Source organism: Lepus europaeus, chromosome 10, assembly GCF_033115175.1.
Source record: "Lepus europaeus isolate LE1 chromosome 10, mLepTim1.pri, whole genome shotgun sequence".
In the NCBI taxonomy this organism is placed as follows: Eukaryota; Metazoa; Chordata; class Mammalia; order Lagomorpha; family Leporidae; genus Lepus; species Lepus europaeus.
The window spans coordinates 104,061,374-104,074,761 of record NC_084836.1 but is presented as its reverse complement, the minus strand read 5'-3'; the positions used below and the strand labels follow the sequence as shown (position 1 = coordinate 104,074,761).

The window sequence follows — 13,388 nt, the reverse complement described above, 5'->3', positions numbered from 1 at the left end:
GTCTCCAGGCTTCAGTCTGGCCTAGACCTGGCTATAGCATCCATTTGGGGAGTGAACCAGCAGATGAATGATCTTGAGAGAGATGGGGAGAGGCACACAGAGATTTTCCACTTGCTGGTTCACTCCCTAAATGGCCACAACAGCCAGGTCTGGGCCAGGCCAAAGCTAGGGGCCAGGAACTCCATCTGGGTCTCCTACCTGGATGACAAGGACCCAAGTACATGGGTCATTATCTGTTGCCTTCCCAGGTGCATTAGCAGGGAGCTGGATTAGAAGCGGAGGAGCAGGGACTCAAACTGGCATTCAGTGTAGGATTCCAGTGGTGGCTTAATCTGCTGCACCACAGCGATGGCCCCTTAAATAAATAAATCTTTTTTTAAAAAATATTTAGGTCCAGTTTACCTGTTTTGTACACAGATGGTTCAAGAGCATTTCATCCATTGAAGTGTTCAGAGACCAGCTGACTTTGCTGTGCAACGTGGAGCAGATCCTGCTTCCTATACAGTCCCTTCCATCTCTGGTTCTGTGACCTCTGTGGACGCCCCTGCTTTTCTTGGGTTCCTGCTGTAGATCCATTCCTGGACTTACCTGACCAGTTTTGATCAGATGGTTCATATCATGAATCAAATTCAAAAGCAATTAATCAAATAACTGTTATCCTATGTTTAAATACAACAAATATCCATACCAAGGAACCCAAGTTTTCCTAGGTTGAGTCAGACTTCATCTGTTTTTCATTTAGCTGGCAAAGTATAGACCAAGAGCCACCTCCTGAGCTGACTTATTGCTAGAAATTTCCTGAGCCTGGGCCCCAGTTGAAGTGATTGTTAGGGATTTGGAAATAGCCTCAGAGAAAAGCCATATGAACAGTTCTTTTCATGTGGCTTCCTCTGGTCCCAGAAACATGTGGCTGCCTCAGCATGGCTGTCGTAGAGAGTCACACAACACACCACAATCGCTTCCAGCCACATCTCCACCTTGGAGCCGGGATAAAAGGGAATGCTTTCCTCCAACACTGTTTTGCGTCTCCAGCCTGCGGGTAACGTGGAACTGTGGGTGCTTTTTAATTCAGGAGGTGTCCTCGTATTTCAGGTACCAGTACCCAACAATGGATGAGCTGGCTGAAATGCTGCCTCCTGTTCTCACCCACTTGAGGTAGGTTCATTCTTGAGTCTTTCACAGTCTTTATTGATTTTCTACTTTGTGTCTTTTCCAGAGGGTATGACGTGAGCAACACAGAATAGTCACTATCCTCATGGAATTAGTGGGGGAATAGCAAGTAGGCAAACAAAGAATCAGAGCAAGGTAGGACACTGTGATAGACAGGGCAAGAGCTACACATCGGCCAGCACTGTGGCTCACTAGGCTGATCCTCCGCCTGCGGTGCCGGCACCCCGGGTTCTAGTCCTGGTCAGGGCTCCGGATTCTGTCCCGGTTGCTCCTCTTCCAGTCCAGCTCTCTGCTGTGGCCCAGGAGTGCAGTGGCCCTGCACCTTTCTCTCTATCTCTCTCTCTCACTGTCTAACTCTGCCTGTCCAAAAAAAAAAAAAAAAAAAGTTGTCTAGTTCAAGTACTCAAACAGTACTTCAAAAAATTTAAAAAACCAAAGAGCTACACAGCAAAGCTGGTTAGGGAATGTCTCTAAGAACACGTCATCCTGGCCGAGCCCTGGAGAATACAAAGGACCTTAGACGGGGAGCCCAGCCTGGGCAAGAGGGTTCCAGAAGACAGGGTGATGTGTCCAGAGCCCTGGAGCAGACGAGCAAGTGGAGCAAAGGCAGGACGAAATCAGGAAGTAGGACGGAGATTACTTAGATCTGACAGAGCGTATCAGAATTTGTGGTTTTATTCTAAGTATGAAAAAAGAAACTGAAGGATCTTAAGCTGGGGAATGACATCTATTTCTTTAAAAATGACAATTCTAGGTGTGTAAATTGTATAGCAATAAGACCATTTAAATTTTCTTAAAAGGATTATTCTCTTTTTGGAATAGTTTGGAGAGAAGAGTAAGGAAAAAAAGCAGAGAGAACAGTTGAACTGTTACTGTAGTCCAGGCAAGAGATGATGATAACTTCATACTGGCTACTGCCAGGGGACAAATGGAAGTAGGTGGGGAAAAAATGGAAGTGTTCTGGATGTGAGCGCCGCAGGACGCTGACGACTGAGTCGAGGGGACACTGAGGGTGACGCCCAGGTTTCAGTCTTGTTTACCATTCAGACTAACTTGAAGGTAAGTAGTGGTATCCAACTTTGCCCGGTTTCTCACATGTAGTAAATGTCAGAGCCAGGACATGAACCCAGATTGTATTTACTTCTGTTATACAATGCTGTCCACCCATGAAGCTGACTGTCGATTGTGTGTGTCCCATTCGCAGCCTGAAAAGCATCATTGGGATTGGAGTTGGAGCTGGAGCTTACGTCCTCAGCAGATTTGCAGTAAGTAGTGGAGGAGGCACCTGACTCACAGTTACTACTGCTAAATGAAACGATCAGGCATGATTCTGGGTCTTACGTCAGTTTTTTCCTGTAAATTCTTTGAGTTCCAGATAGAAGTTTTTCATAAAACCTTGCTTTGTACTTTTGGTACTCAAAAAACCACAAATGAAGGCAGTACGTTGTCAATAAAAAGTAAGTAAGTAGGTTATAGTTTATGATGAAAATCTGTGTAGTAAGTTTGCGGGAATGTGTTGGGCTTAGTGGTTGAGCCACTACTTGGGATGCCTGCATCCCATCTCAGAGTGCTTGATCACAGCTCCACTCCCAATTCCAGCTTCCTGAAGATGTACACACTGGGAAGCAACAGGTGATGGCTCAATTACTTGAGTCCCTGCCATCCACGTGGGAGACCTGGATGAAGTTCCTGGCTCCTGGTTTTGGCCTGGCCAGCCCTACCTGTTGGGGCATTTGGGAAGTGAACCAGCAGATGATCCAGCTCCCAGCTGATGGGCTGGGAAAGCAGTGGAAGATGGCCCAAGTGCTTGGGCCGCTGAACCAACATGGGAGATCATGAAGAAGCTCTTTTTTTTTTTTTTTTTTTGACAGGCAGAGTTAGACAGTGAGAGAGACAGAGAGAAAGGTCTTCCTTCCATTGGTTCACCCTCCATATGGCCACTACAGCCGGCGCACTGCGCCGATCTGAAGCCAGGAGCCAGGCACTTCCTCCAGGTCTCCCATGCAGGTGCAGGGCCCAAGCACTTGGCCCATCCTCCACTGCACTCCCGGGCCACAGCAGAGAGCTGGACTGGAAGAAGAACAACCGGGACAGAACCAGCGCCCCAACCGGGACTAGAACCCGGGGTGCCAGCGCCACAGGCGGAGGATTAGCCTAGTGAGCCGTGGAGCCAGCAAGAAGAAGCTCTTGGCTCCTGATTTTGGCCTAGCCCAGCCCCAGCCGTGTGGCTGTTTGGGAAGTGAACCAGTGGATGAAAGACCTCTCTCTCTCTCTGCCTCTCCATCTATCTGTAACTTTGCTTCTTGAGTAAAAAAATCTTTTACAAAAAAGTTAAATGGAGATGGTTGGGGCTAGTGTTGTGGGGCAGCAGGTTAAGCTGCTGGCCGTGATTCCTGCATCCACGTGGGTGCTGCTTCAAGTCCTAGCTGCTCTACTTCCTATCCAGCACCCTACTATTGCATTTGGGAAAGCAGTGGAAGATGACCCAATTCTTGGGCCTCTGCCGCCCATGTAGGAGACCCAAATCGAGTTGCTGGCTCCTGGCATCAGCCTGCCCCAGCTCTGGCTGTTGTGGGCATTTGGGGAGTGAAGCAGTAGATGGAGGGAGGATCTTCTCTCTGTCACTCCACCTTTGACATAAGTAAACAAATGAGTCTTTTTTTACAAAAATGATTTATTTACTTATTTATTTATTTGAAAGGCAGAGTTATAGAGAGGCAGAGAGAGAGAGAGAGAGGTCTTCCATCTGCTGGCTCACTCCCCAGTTGGCTGCAATGGCTAGAACTGGGCTGATCTGAAACCAGGAGCTTCTTCCAGGGTCCCATGCAGGTGCAGGAGCCCAAGGACTTGGACCATCCTCCACTGCTTCCCCAGGCCATAGCAGAGAGCTGGATCGGAAGTGGAGCAACTGGGACTCGAACCAGCGCCCATATGGTGGCGGCCTTACCCATTACACCACAGCACCAGCCCCAACAAATGAACCTTTTCTAAAGAGAGCACTCGTAATACTACATAAAATTTGCATATACTATAATTAGCAAAAAAGGTAGTATGTAGTTTCAAATCAAGTTTGTCTTAGACATAGGAAAGAACTAGGAAGGAAATGTACAAAATATTAACAGGGTTGATGTGTGGTGAGATAATAATATTTTATTTCCTGTTTTTTCTGATTCTGCTTTCTGCAGTGAGCCTAGTCAGGGTAATTGGCAAGGAAGTAAGCTAGAAAGTTCGGAGTTTTCATGGAAACTCTTCTGTTTCGGGATCTTTTTCTTGTAATTGATGTCTCCTGGGTGACAACATGTCTCCTGGAATGGCAGCACCCAGTGATGTGGTTTCAGAAAAAAAACTGCAGAGGCCCTTGCTGGGAACCAGACACCTGATTGAGCAGACGACCAGAGTGAAACGCTCATTCTGTTTTCTGTCCACCTTTCAGCTCAATCATCCAGAGCTTGTGGAAGGCCTTGTACTCATTAACGTGGACCCTTGCGCGAAAGGCTGGATTGACTGGGCAGCTTCCAAAGTAAGTCTCAGATGCGAGCTTCCGTCGGCCCGTCTCCTGGTCCCTGCTCAGAACAGCTTGATTTGTTTATTCTTTGGAGTATATATGCAGTGAAGGGCAAAAACTTGACAGCCATTTACAGGTCAAAAACCAGCACTCCCTCTGTTGTTTCCTGCACCCTAGAGATTTCCTTTGTGCCTTTCCGTGGTTGATATTTCCCATCCTTCTCTGAAATAACCTTATTCTTACTTCCCTCACCTCAGATTGATTTTCCCTGTTGTTAAACATCATATAACTAGAATCATACATTATGTGTTCTTTTGTGTCTGACTTCTTTAATTCATCATTGTGTTTGTGAGACTCAACAACATATCTAACAGTAGTTCTTTTTTTTTTTCTAGGCTTTATTTTTTGTTTATCTTTGATTGGCAGAGAGACAAGAGTGAGCTTCCATCTGCTAGTTCACTTCCCAAAGTTGGGAGACAGCAACTCGGTACAGGTCTTCTACATGGCTGCCAGGGACCCAGTTACTTGAGCCATCACCACTGTCTCCCTCAGTCAGGAGCCTGAGGCAAATATTGAACCCAATGGTCCAATATGAGATGCAGGCATCTTTTTTTAAAAAAAGATTAATTTATTCATTTGAAAAGCAGAGCTACAGAGAGGCAAAGGCAGAGAGAGAGCTAGAAAGCGAGATCTTCCATCCTCTAGTTCACTCCCCAAATGGTCGTAATGGCCTGAACTAGGCCAAACTAAAGCTGGGAGCCAGGAGCTTCTTCCAGGTCTCCCACGCAGGTGCAGGAGCCCAAGCATTTGGGCCATCTTCTACTGCCTTCCCAGGCCATAGTAGAGAGCTGGATTGGAAGTGGAGCAGCCGAGACTTGAACCGGCGCCCTCATGTGATGCAGGCACTGCAGGCAGTGGCTTTACCTGCTATACCACAGCACCAGCCCCAAGCACTTGTTCTTGAATATCCTCTGTAAGGTACCTGTTCAACTCTTTGTCCACTCCCCATCCCTTGTTTTAAAAAGATGCACTGCGTATGCATCCTTCGCTGTATCTCAAATGTCTGTCCCTGGTCTGTGGTTTTCATTTTTATTTTTGTTTTTTAAAAAAGATTTAATTTATTTATTTGAAAGAGTTAGAGAGACAGAGATTTTCCATCTGCTGGGTCACTCTCCAAATGGCCAAAACAGCCGGGGCTAGACCAAGGTGAAGCTAGGAGCCTGGAACTCCATCTGGTCTCCCATGTGGGTGGTAGTGACCCAAGTACTTGGGCCATCCTCCACTGCTTTCTCAGGAGCATTAGCTGGTGGCCGGATCAGAAGTGGAGCAGCCAGGACTTGAACCAGTGTTCACGTGGGATGCCAGTGTTGCAGGAGGTGGTCTAATCTGGTGCACCATCACACTACCCCCATACTTTTATTCTTAATAAATGAAGTTGAATAATGAATGAATAGCACAGGTTATCTGTGCTATTGCTCCCAAAATTGTGGGGGTGGTTGAGATGTGCTACCTGGAAAATGAACAAATTTGACCTCCAAAAGCTGTTCAAGAAGCCAGCAGTGTGGCAAAGTGGGTTAAACTTCTATGCCACAGCACAAGCCCCATAAAAATAGATCTTCTAAAAAAATTGATAATTCCTATTTGGAATGTGAGAACATTAACACTTGCCTAAGTACTCTCAGTAATGTGTAACAACCTAATCAAATACTTATGAAACTTCAGATTTATGAGCATTTATGAATGTTGTGAGTACTCATATTAAACATGAAGTTGAGAGTGGTTGTTAATTCTAATTATCTTTCATTTGTAAGCTGTGGATAACTCATAACCCATATAAAGATTTCATGATTGGGGAAGCATTTGGCCTAGCAGTTGGGATGTCGCCACTGCATCTCAGAGTCCCTGGATTCAAGCTCTGGTTCCATTCCTAATTCCAGCTTCCTACTAACGTGCACCCTGGAAGGCAGCAGGTGAGGCTCAAGTACTTGGATTCCTGCCACCTATGCAGGAGGCCTCTATTGAGTTCTCGGCTCCCAGCCTCAGCCTGACTGAGCACCTGCCATTGTGGGCATTTAGGGAGTGAACTGTCAGAGAGGAGCTCTGTGTCTCTCTACAAATGTTTTTTAAAAAAAATTATAGGACTTTTATCTTCCTTAGTCTTTCTGGAATTATATGATCCTGGTCTGCCCATGTCTATATTCTGTCTTCCTCACTCCTTAAGATTTATTTAGATTATCTGAAAGTCAGAGTTACACAGAGAGGAGAGGCAGAGAGAGAGAGAGAGGGGGGAGAGAGGTCTTGCATCTGCTGGTTCACTCCCCAATTGGCCACAATGGCCAGAGCTGCACCGATCCGAAGCCAGGAGCTTCTTCCGGGTTTCTCACATGGGTGCAGGGGTCCAAAGACTTGGGCCATCTTCTACTGCTTTCCCAGAGCCATAGCAGAGAGCTGGATTGGAAGTGGAGCGGCCAGGACTAGAACCAGTGCCCATATGGGACTCCAGCACTGCAAGCGGCAGCTTTACCCGCTACGCCACAATGCCGGCCCCTCCTCAATCCCTCTGTCCCCACCCCTAACTCAGTATTTTACCTCTGACCCAAGTCAGAGTCCAGTTCAGCATAAAACCAAGGGAAAAGGCTTAAGGGGAGTCAACAATGTAATGTGAGCTTGGAAGTTTTTCTGAAAATAGACTGATAGTCTGCAGACTTATAATAATCTGCAAAGATCTGTTAGACCTGGAGACGCATCATTTGAAATGGGAAGAATTAGGAGCAAAATACTCAAAAAGCAAGAACATTCTGTAATCATAGCTTTTTCTCCCCACTTTCTGAAATGAAGATAGCAAAAACTGAAAGAGAGGAAAGATGTGTTTGTTTCTGTCTCTGGACTGTCTTGAGAGTTGAGTTATCAACCATCCATCTCGTATGAAGGCAGAAATACAGGCAGGAATGATGCAGCAAATAGCCACAAGTTCTGGGTCTCAAGTTTTCAAAGAAGAAATGTCAGCATCTCTTCTAGCCTGTTTCACAGGAGGTGCTGTCATTACCTGGAAGGGAGACCTAGTTTTCTTCTGACTGTGGTTCTCATGTTTCTTTGAAACCACCATCTCATCAAAATGTACAGCATGCATTGTGGGAGATCTCTTGGTTACTGAAGGATAAAATGTACAAACTACGGTGCAGCCTTCTTCAGGGGAAAGTTTGGTCCTCTTTATATGTGCTTCCTCTCTTGACACAGAGGTTTTATCTTTTCAGCTCTCAGGATTGACAACCAATGTTGTGGACATTATTCTGGCACATCACTTTGGGCAGGTAAGTTCCTGTTCCACCTGAGAGAACTGTGCATGTCGTCTTCACAAAATGAGTGAGGCTGAGATGTGAGTGGTCCTGCCAAGGCTAGCCGTGTGCCACATGGCCCTTGGCATTTGGAGAGTGGAGAGAAGACAGCATCTCCCCCTCCCCCCACCTCCCTGTAAGTAGGGTGCCATCTGTTAATGTTTGACAACATCACGTGCCTCACCCAACATCTTGAGAGCCATCAGGAGGTACTGGGAAAGGCTTCACAGAAATAGAAATTTCAGGGGGGAAAAAAAAGTGAAATGTGTGTGCTTAAAGAACCTCAGAGATTGTCTTGTTCGGTCCCCATGAACTGGTGAAGATACTGACAGTCGACAGAGAAGTGATAGTTATATGCATGTTTGTTGGGTGGGCCTGTGCGGAAGGCATCCCTCTTGGAAAGGGAAAGGGAGGTAGGTGAGCTGGGGCAGAGTGCCGGGAGTCTGTGAGCAGTGGGGTCGGAGAACTGGGAGCCTTCCACAGTGGGGAGGGGAAAGCAGTATGGAGAGCAGGAATGGGAGCTCAGTTAGAGTCTGCGTTGTTCATTTTAAATATTATATGACAGGAAATGGTAGGTGTGGAGAGAACGAGCATTTATTGAGTACTGTTTTTTATGTGCTATGAACTTTGATACATGCTTTATGTATACAAACCCTGTTGTTTTTAAAATAGGTCTGTTAGCCTGAGGTTGGTTTTTTTTTTTTTTTTAAGATTTATTCATTTATTTGAAAGAGTTACAGAGAGAGGGGGAAAGACAGAGAGAGATCGTCCTATCTGCTGGTTCACTCCTGAGATGGCCACAACAGCTGGAACTGGGCCAGGCCAATGCAGGAGCCAGGAGCTTTGTCTAGGTCTCGCACTTGGGTGGCAGGGATTCAAACACTTAAGCCATCCTCCACTGCTTTTCCCAGACCATTAAGCTGGGGCTGGGTCATAAGTGGGGCAGCCAGAACACGAACTGGCACCCATATGAGGTGCTGGTGTCACAGGCGGTGGCTTTACCTGCCGTACCACAGTTCCGGACCCCTAACCTGATTTTAAGATGGGAAAATTGAGAGTCCTAGAGAGTCAGCATAATTTGTCACTGGCTGGGGGCTGGCATTGTGGCACAGCAGATTAAGCTGCCACTTGGAACACTGGCTTCCAATATGGGTTCCACTTCAAGTTCCTGCTGCTTCACTTCTAATCCAGTTCCTGACAGTCTGTCTAGGAAAGCAGCCAAAGATGACCAAGTACTTGGCCCCTGCAGCTATGTGGGAGACCCAGAGTTCCAGAATACTGGCTTTGGCCTGGCCCAGCACTGGGCACTGTGGACATTTGAGGAGTGAACTAATGAATGGAAGCTCACTCTCTGGCTGTGTGTGTGTGTGTGTGTGTATGCATGCGTATGTCACCCACTAACTCGGCCTTTTAAATAAATTAATTAAAAAAAAAAAGAAAGAAAGAAAGAATTGGGGCCAGCAATGTGGCACAGTGGGTTAAGCCATGCCCTGCAGCACTGGTATCCCATAGGGATGCTGGTTTAAGTCCCAGCTGCTCCACTCCCAGTCCAGCTCCCTGCTAATGCACCTGGGAAAGCAGCAGAAGATGGTTCACATACTTGGGCCCCCTGTACCCTTTTGGGAGACCCGGAAGAAACTCCTGGCTTCTGGCTTCAGCCTGGCCCAACCCCAGTTGTTGTGGCTGTTTGGGGGAGTGAACTAGTAGGTGGAAGATCTCCCTTTCTCTCTCTCCTCTCTCTCTGTAACTCTACCCTTCAAATAAATTTTTAAAAAAAAAATTTTAAAGATTTTTATTCATTTATTTGTGAGGCAGAATTATACACAGAGAGTGGGAGAGACAGTGAGAAAGGTCTTCCATCTGCTGGTTCCCTCCCCAAATGGCCACAACAGCCAGAGATGAACCAGTCCAAAGCCAGGACCCAGGAGCAGCTTCCGAGTCTCCCACATGGATGCAGGGTCCCAAACACTTGGGACATCTTCAACTGCTTTCCTAGGCCATAAACAGGGAGCTGCATTGGAAGTGGAACAGCCAGGACTCCAACTAGTGCCCATATGTAATATCAGCACCCCAGGCGAGACTTAACCTATTATACCACAGCACCAGCCCCAAATAAAGAAATCTCTTTATTTATTTATTTATTTATTGACAGGTAGAGTTATAGACAGTGAGAGAGACAGAGAGAAAGGTCTTCCTTCCGTTGGTTCACTCCCCAAATGGCCACTACGGTCGGCGCTGTGCCAATCCGAAGCCAGGAGCCAAGTGCTTCTTCCTGGTCTCCCATATGGGTGCAGGGGCCCAAGCACTTGGGCCATCCTCCACTGCCCTCCCAGGCCACATTGGAGAGCTGGACTGGAAGAGGAGCAACCAGGACTAGAACCTGGCACCCATATAGGATGCTAATACTGCAGGTGGAGGATTAACCAAGTGAGCCATGGCGCTGGCCCCAAGAAATCTTTAAAAAAAAAAAAAAAAAAAAAAAAACAGCCACTGTCCTGTAGTTAGTAAGTGGTTAAGCTGACATTTGAATCCAGGTCAGACTAATTCCAAAGTCCATAGTATCTCTTTTATTTCATTATAAAAGTTCATGTTTCATTATGAGCGTTTAAAGTGCAATTTTATTTTATTTTTATTATTTTTTAAACTTTTACTATTTTATTTTTTAAAGATATATTTATTTGAAAGGCAGAGTGACAGAGAGAAAGGGGGTCTTTCATCTGCTGATTCATTCCCCACATGGCCACAGTGGCCAGGGCTAGGCCAGACTGAACTTGGGAGCCAGGAACTCCATCTCGGTCTCCTGTGTGATGGCAGGGTCCCAAGTCCTTGGGTCATCATCTGCTGCCTCCTAGGCACATTAACTGGCAGCTGGATTAGAAGTGGAGAGTTGGAGCCAGCGCTGTGACATAGCAAGTAAAGCCTCTACCTGCAGTGCCGGTATGCCATATGGGCGTCAGTTTGAGTCTTGGCTGCTCCACTTCCAATCCAACTCTCTGCTGTGGCCTGGGAAAGCAGTAGAAGATGGCCCAAGCACTTGGGCCCCTGCACCTGCTTGGGAGACCTGGAAGAAGCTCTTGGCTCCTGGCTTTGGATCGGCACAGCTCCAGCCATTGCAGCCAGTTGGGAAGTGAACCAGTGGTAGGAAGACCTCTCTCTCTCTGTGCCTCTCCCTCTCTCTCTGTGTAACTCTAACTTTCAAATAGATAAATTAATTACTTTTAAAAAAAATGGAGAGTAGTTAGGACTTACCTGTGGTCTCTCGTTTTGAGCGCTGGTTATTCAATGACGGGTAAGATCCCCTGGGGGACAACCTAAGACAGGTACAGCTGCATACGGAGACCACATGGAAACAGGATCAACAATGGTATGGCCAAGAATCATGCCTCCCGTTGTTCAAAAATAAATGAAAAGGGGGAAATGTGGTAGAATGAGAAGGTGAAGGTCATGCCAAGATGGCTGCTGACAACAGAAACTGCCTGGCAACAGGGTGTGATTGGATGGCTTCGGAAACCACGTGACAACAGAGCCTGACTGGCAACAGGCTGTGATTGGATGGCTTTGGAAACTGCCTGGCAACAGGCTGTGATTGGTTAGGGCATAGACCGCCCCTTGACCGGATTGGCTGCCTTGGCTATATAAGCAGCTGTAGCAACTGAAATAAACGAGTCTGTGGGCTGCTCGCCTCTGGCCTGCTTTCACCCGACTCCCGGGGTCTGTGTGGTGACTCCGCACCTCTTGCCCCCACCACGCTCCTCCTCTCAGAACGAATCCTCTCTGAATAAATCAACTTCGACACTTACCAGGTACTCCAGTGTGGGATATGTGCATCCCAAGTGGCAGTTTAATTTGAGGCATTACAACATTTGTCCAACAGATTCACATGTATTTTAGATTAGAAGTTCTTTAAGGCTTCTAATCAAGAATTCACCCTGGTTTTTCTTCTTGGAGAATCTGGTTTTCTTCCAGCTGATTCCTTTAGGTTTGGCTCCATATTGTCATCTCTGTAATTGAGGTGTAACTTCCATAGAGTGTCGTGCACATGCGTGCAGCAGTGACCTTTCCCTTCCTATACGTTCCAGTAGCCACCATCTAAATCAAGATGAGAACATGTCCACCACCCTCTTCCTCACCAATCCCACGCCCCAGACATGTTCTTTTCCTCCTGCTGTTGAACTTCGTGTCAGTGGGTCACAGTGTGCACTGCTCTGAGTCTGGCTTCCTTTGCAGGGCATGCAGGTGACATTCATCCGATCACCCATGTGTCATTAGTTCTCCTCCATGACTGTAATGGAGTCCGTTACAACTTTCTAAATACCACCATTTATTTATTCTCATATGACGAGCATCTGGGTTGTTTCCAGTCCTTTGTTTTTTTACTATTATAAATAAAACTGTGATAGACATTATGCATCTCTTTTTGAATATATGCACTCAGTTCTCTTGGCCTCTCTCTCTCAAAATACGCATGTATTTCCTCCGCTGGTTGATTTCTCAGTTCTAGGCACTATCGGTGAACTTTTAACTATGGGAGGTAGTTTCTTTCTCTTTGGTGCGCACATCCTGTCCCTTGACACACATTTGTGTTTCCCACTCCATGCTCACAACATAACCAGCATTTTTGATTAAGTATTATTCAGAGCTCGGCCTTGACTAGTGTCTTTCTTTTTGTTGTTGTTGTTGTTGTTTTTAATTTTTTTTTTTTTTTTTTTTTGACAGGCAGACTTAGACAGTGAGAGAGAGACTGAGAGAAAGGTCTTCCTTTTTCCATTGGTTTACACCCCAAGTGGCCACTACAGCCAGCAAGTTGCAGCCGGCGCGCTGCGCTGATCTGAAGCCAGGAGCCAGGTGCTTATCCTGGTCTCCCATGGGGTGCAGGGCCCAAGGACCTGGGCCATCCTCCACTGCACTCCTGGGCCACAGCAGAGAGCTGGACTGGAAGAGGAGCAACCAGGACAGAATCTGGCGCCCCAACTTGGGGAACCCGGGGTGCTATTTATTTGAAAGGCAGAGTCACAGAGGCAGAGAGACATCCACTGGTTCACTCCCTAAATGGCCACAACGGCCGGAGCTGGGCCGATCCAAAGCCAGGAGCCAGGAGCTTCTTCCTGATCTCCCACATGGGTGCAGGGGCCCAAGGATTTGGGCCATCTTCTACAGCTTTCCCAGGCACATTAACAAGGAGCTGGATTGGAAGTGGAGTATCCAGGTCTTGAACCTGTGCCCATATGGGATGCCAGAACTACAGGCGGCTTTACCTGCTATGCCACATTGCCGGCCCCAACTACTGTCTTTTTCTATAGAATATTTTGTGCTTTCTTGAGTTATTTTTATTTTTGTTTTGTATTAATTACTTACTATTCTATGTGGTATCAGTATTT

General features: G+C 46.7%; 1 protein-coding gene across 2 annotated transcripts in view; it reads left to right on the top strand.

Moving 5' to 3' along the window:
- NDRG3 (NDRG family member 3) overlaps nucleotides 1-13,388 on the top strand; it is a 78,136-nt gene that overhangs the window by 51,838 nt on the left and 12,910 nt on the right. For both annotated transcript variants that reach the window (XM_062204155.1, XM_062204154.1), the window contains exons 6-9: nucleotides 1,093-1,155; nucleotides 2,375-2,435; nucleotides 4,604-4,690; nucleotides 7,930-7,986. In XM_062204155.1, coding sequence (XP_062060139.1) covers nucleotides 1,093-1,155; nucleotides 2,375-2,435; nucleotides 4,604-4,690; nucleotides 7,930-7,986 — 268 coding nt within the window. The remainder of the gene's footprint in view (nucleotides 1-1,092; nucleotides 1,156-2,374; nucleotides 2,436-4,603; nucleotides 4,691-7,929; nucleotides 7,987-13,388) is intronic.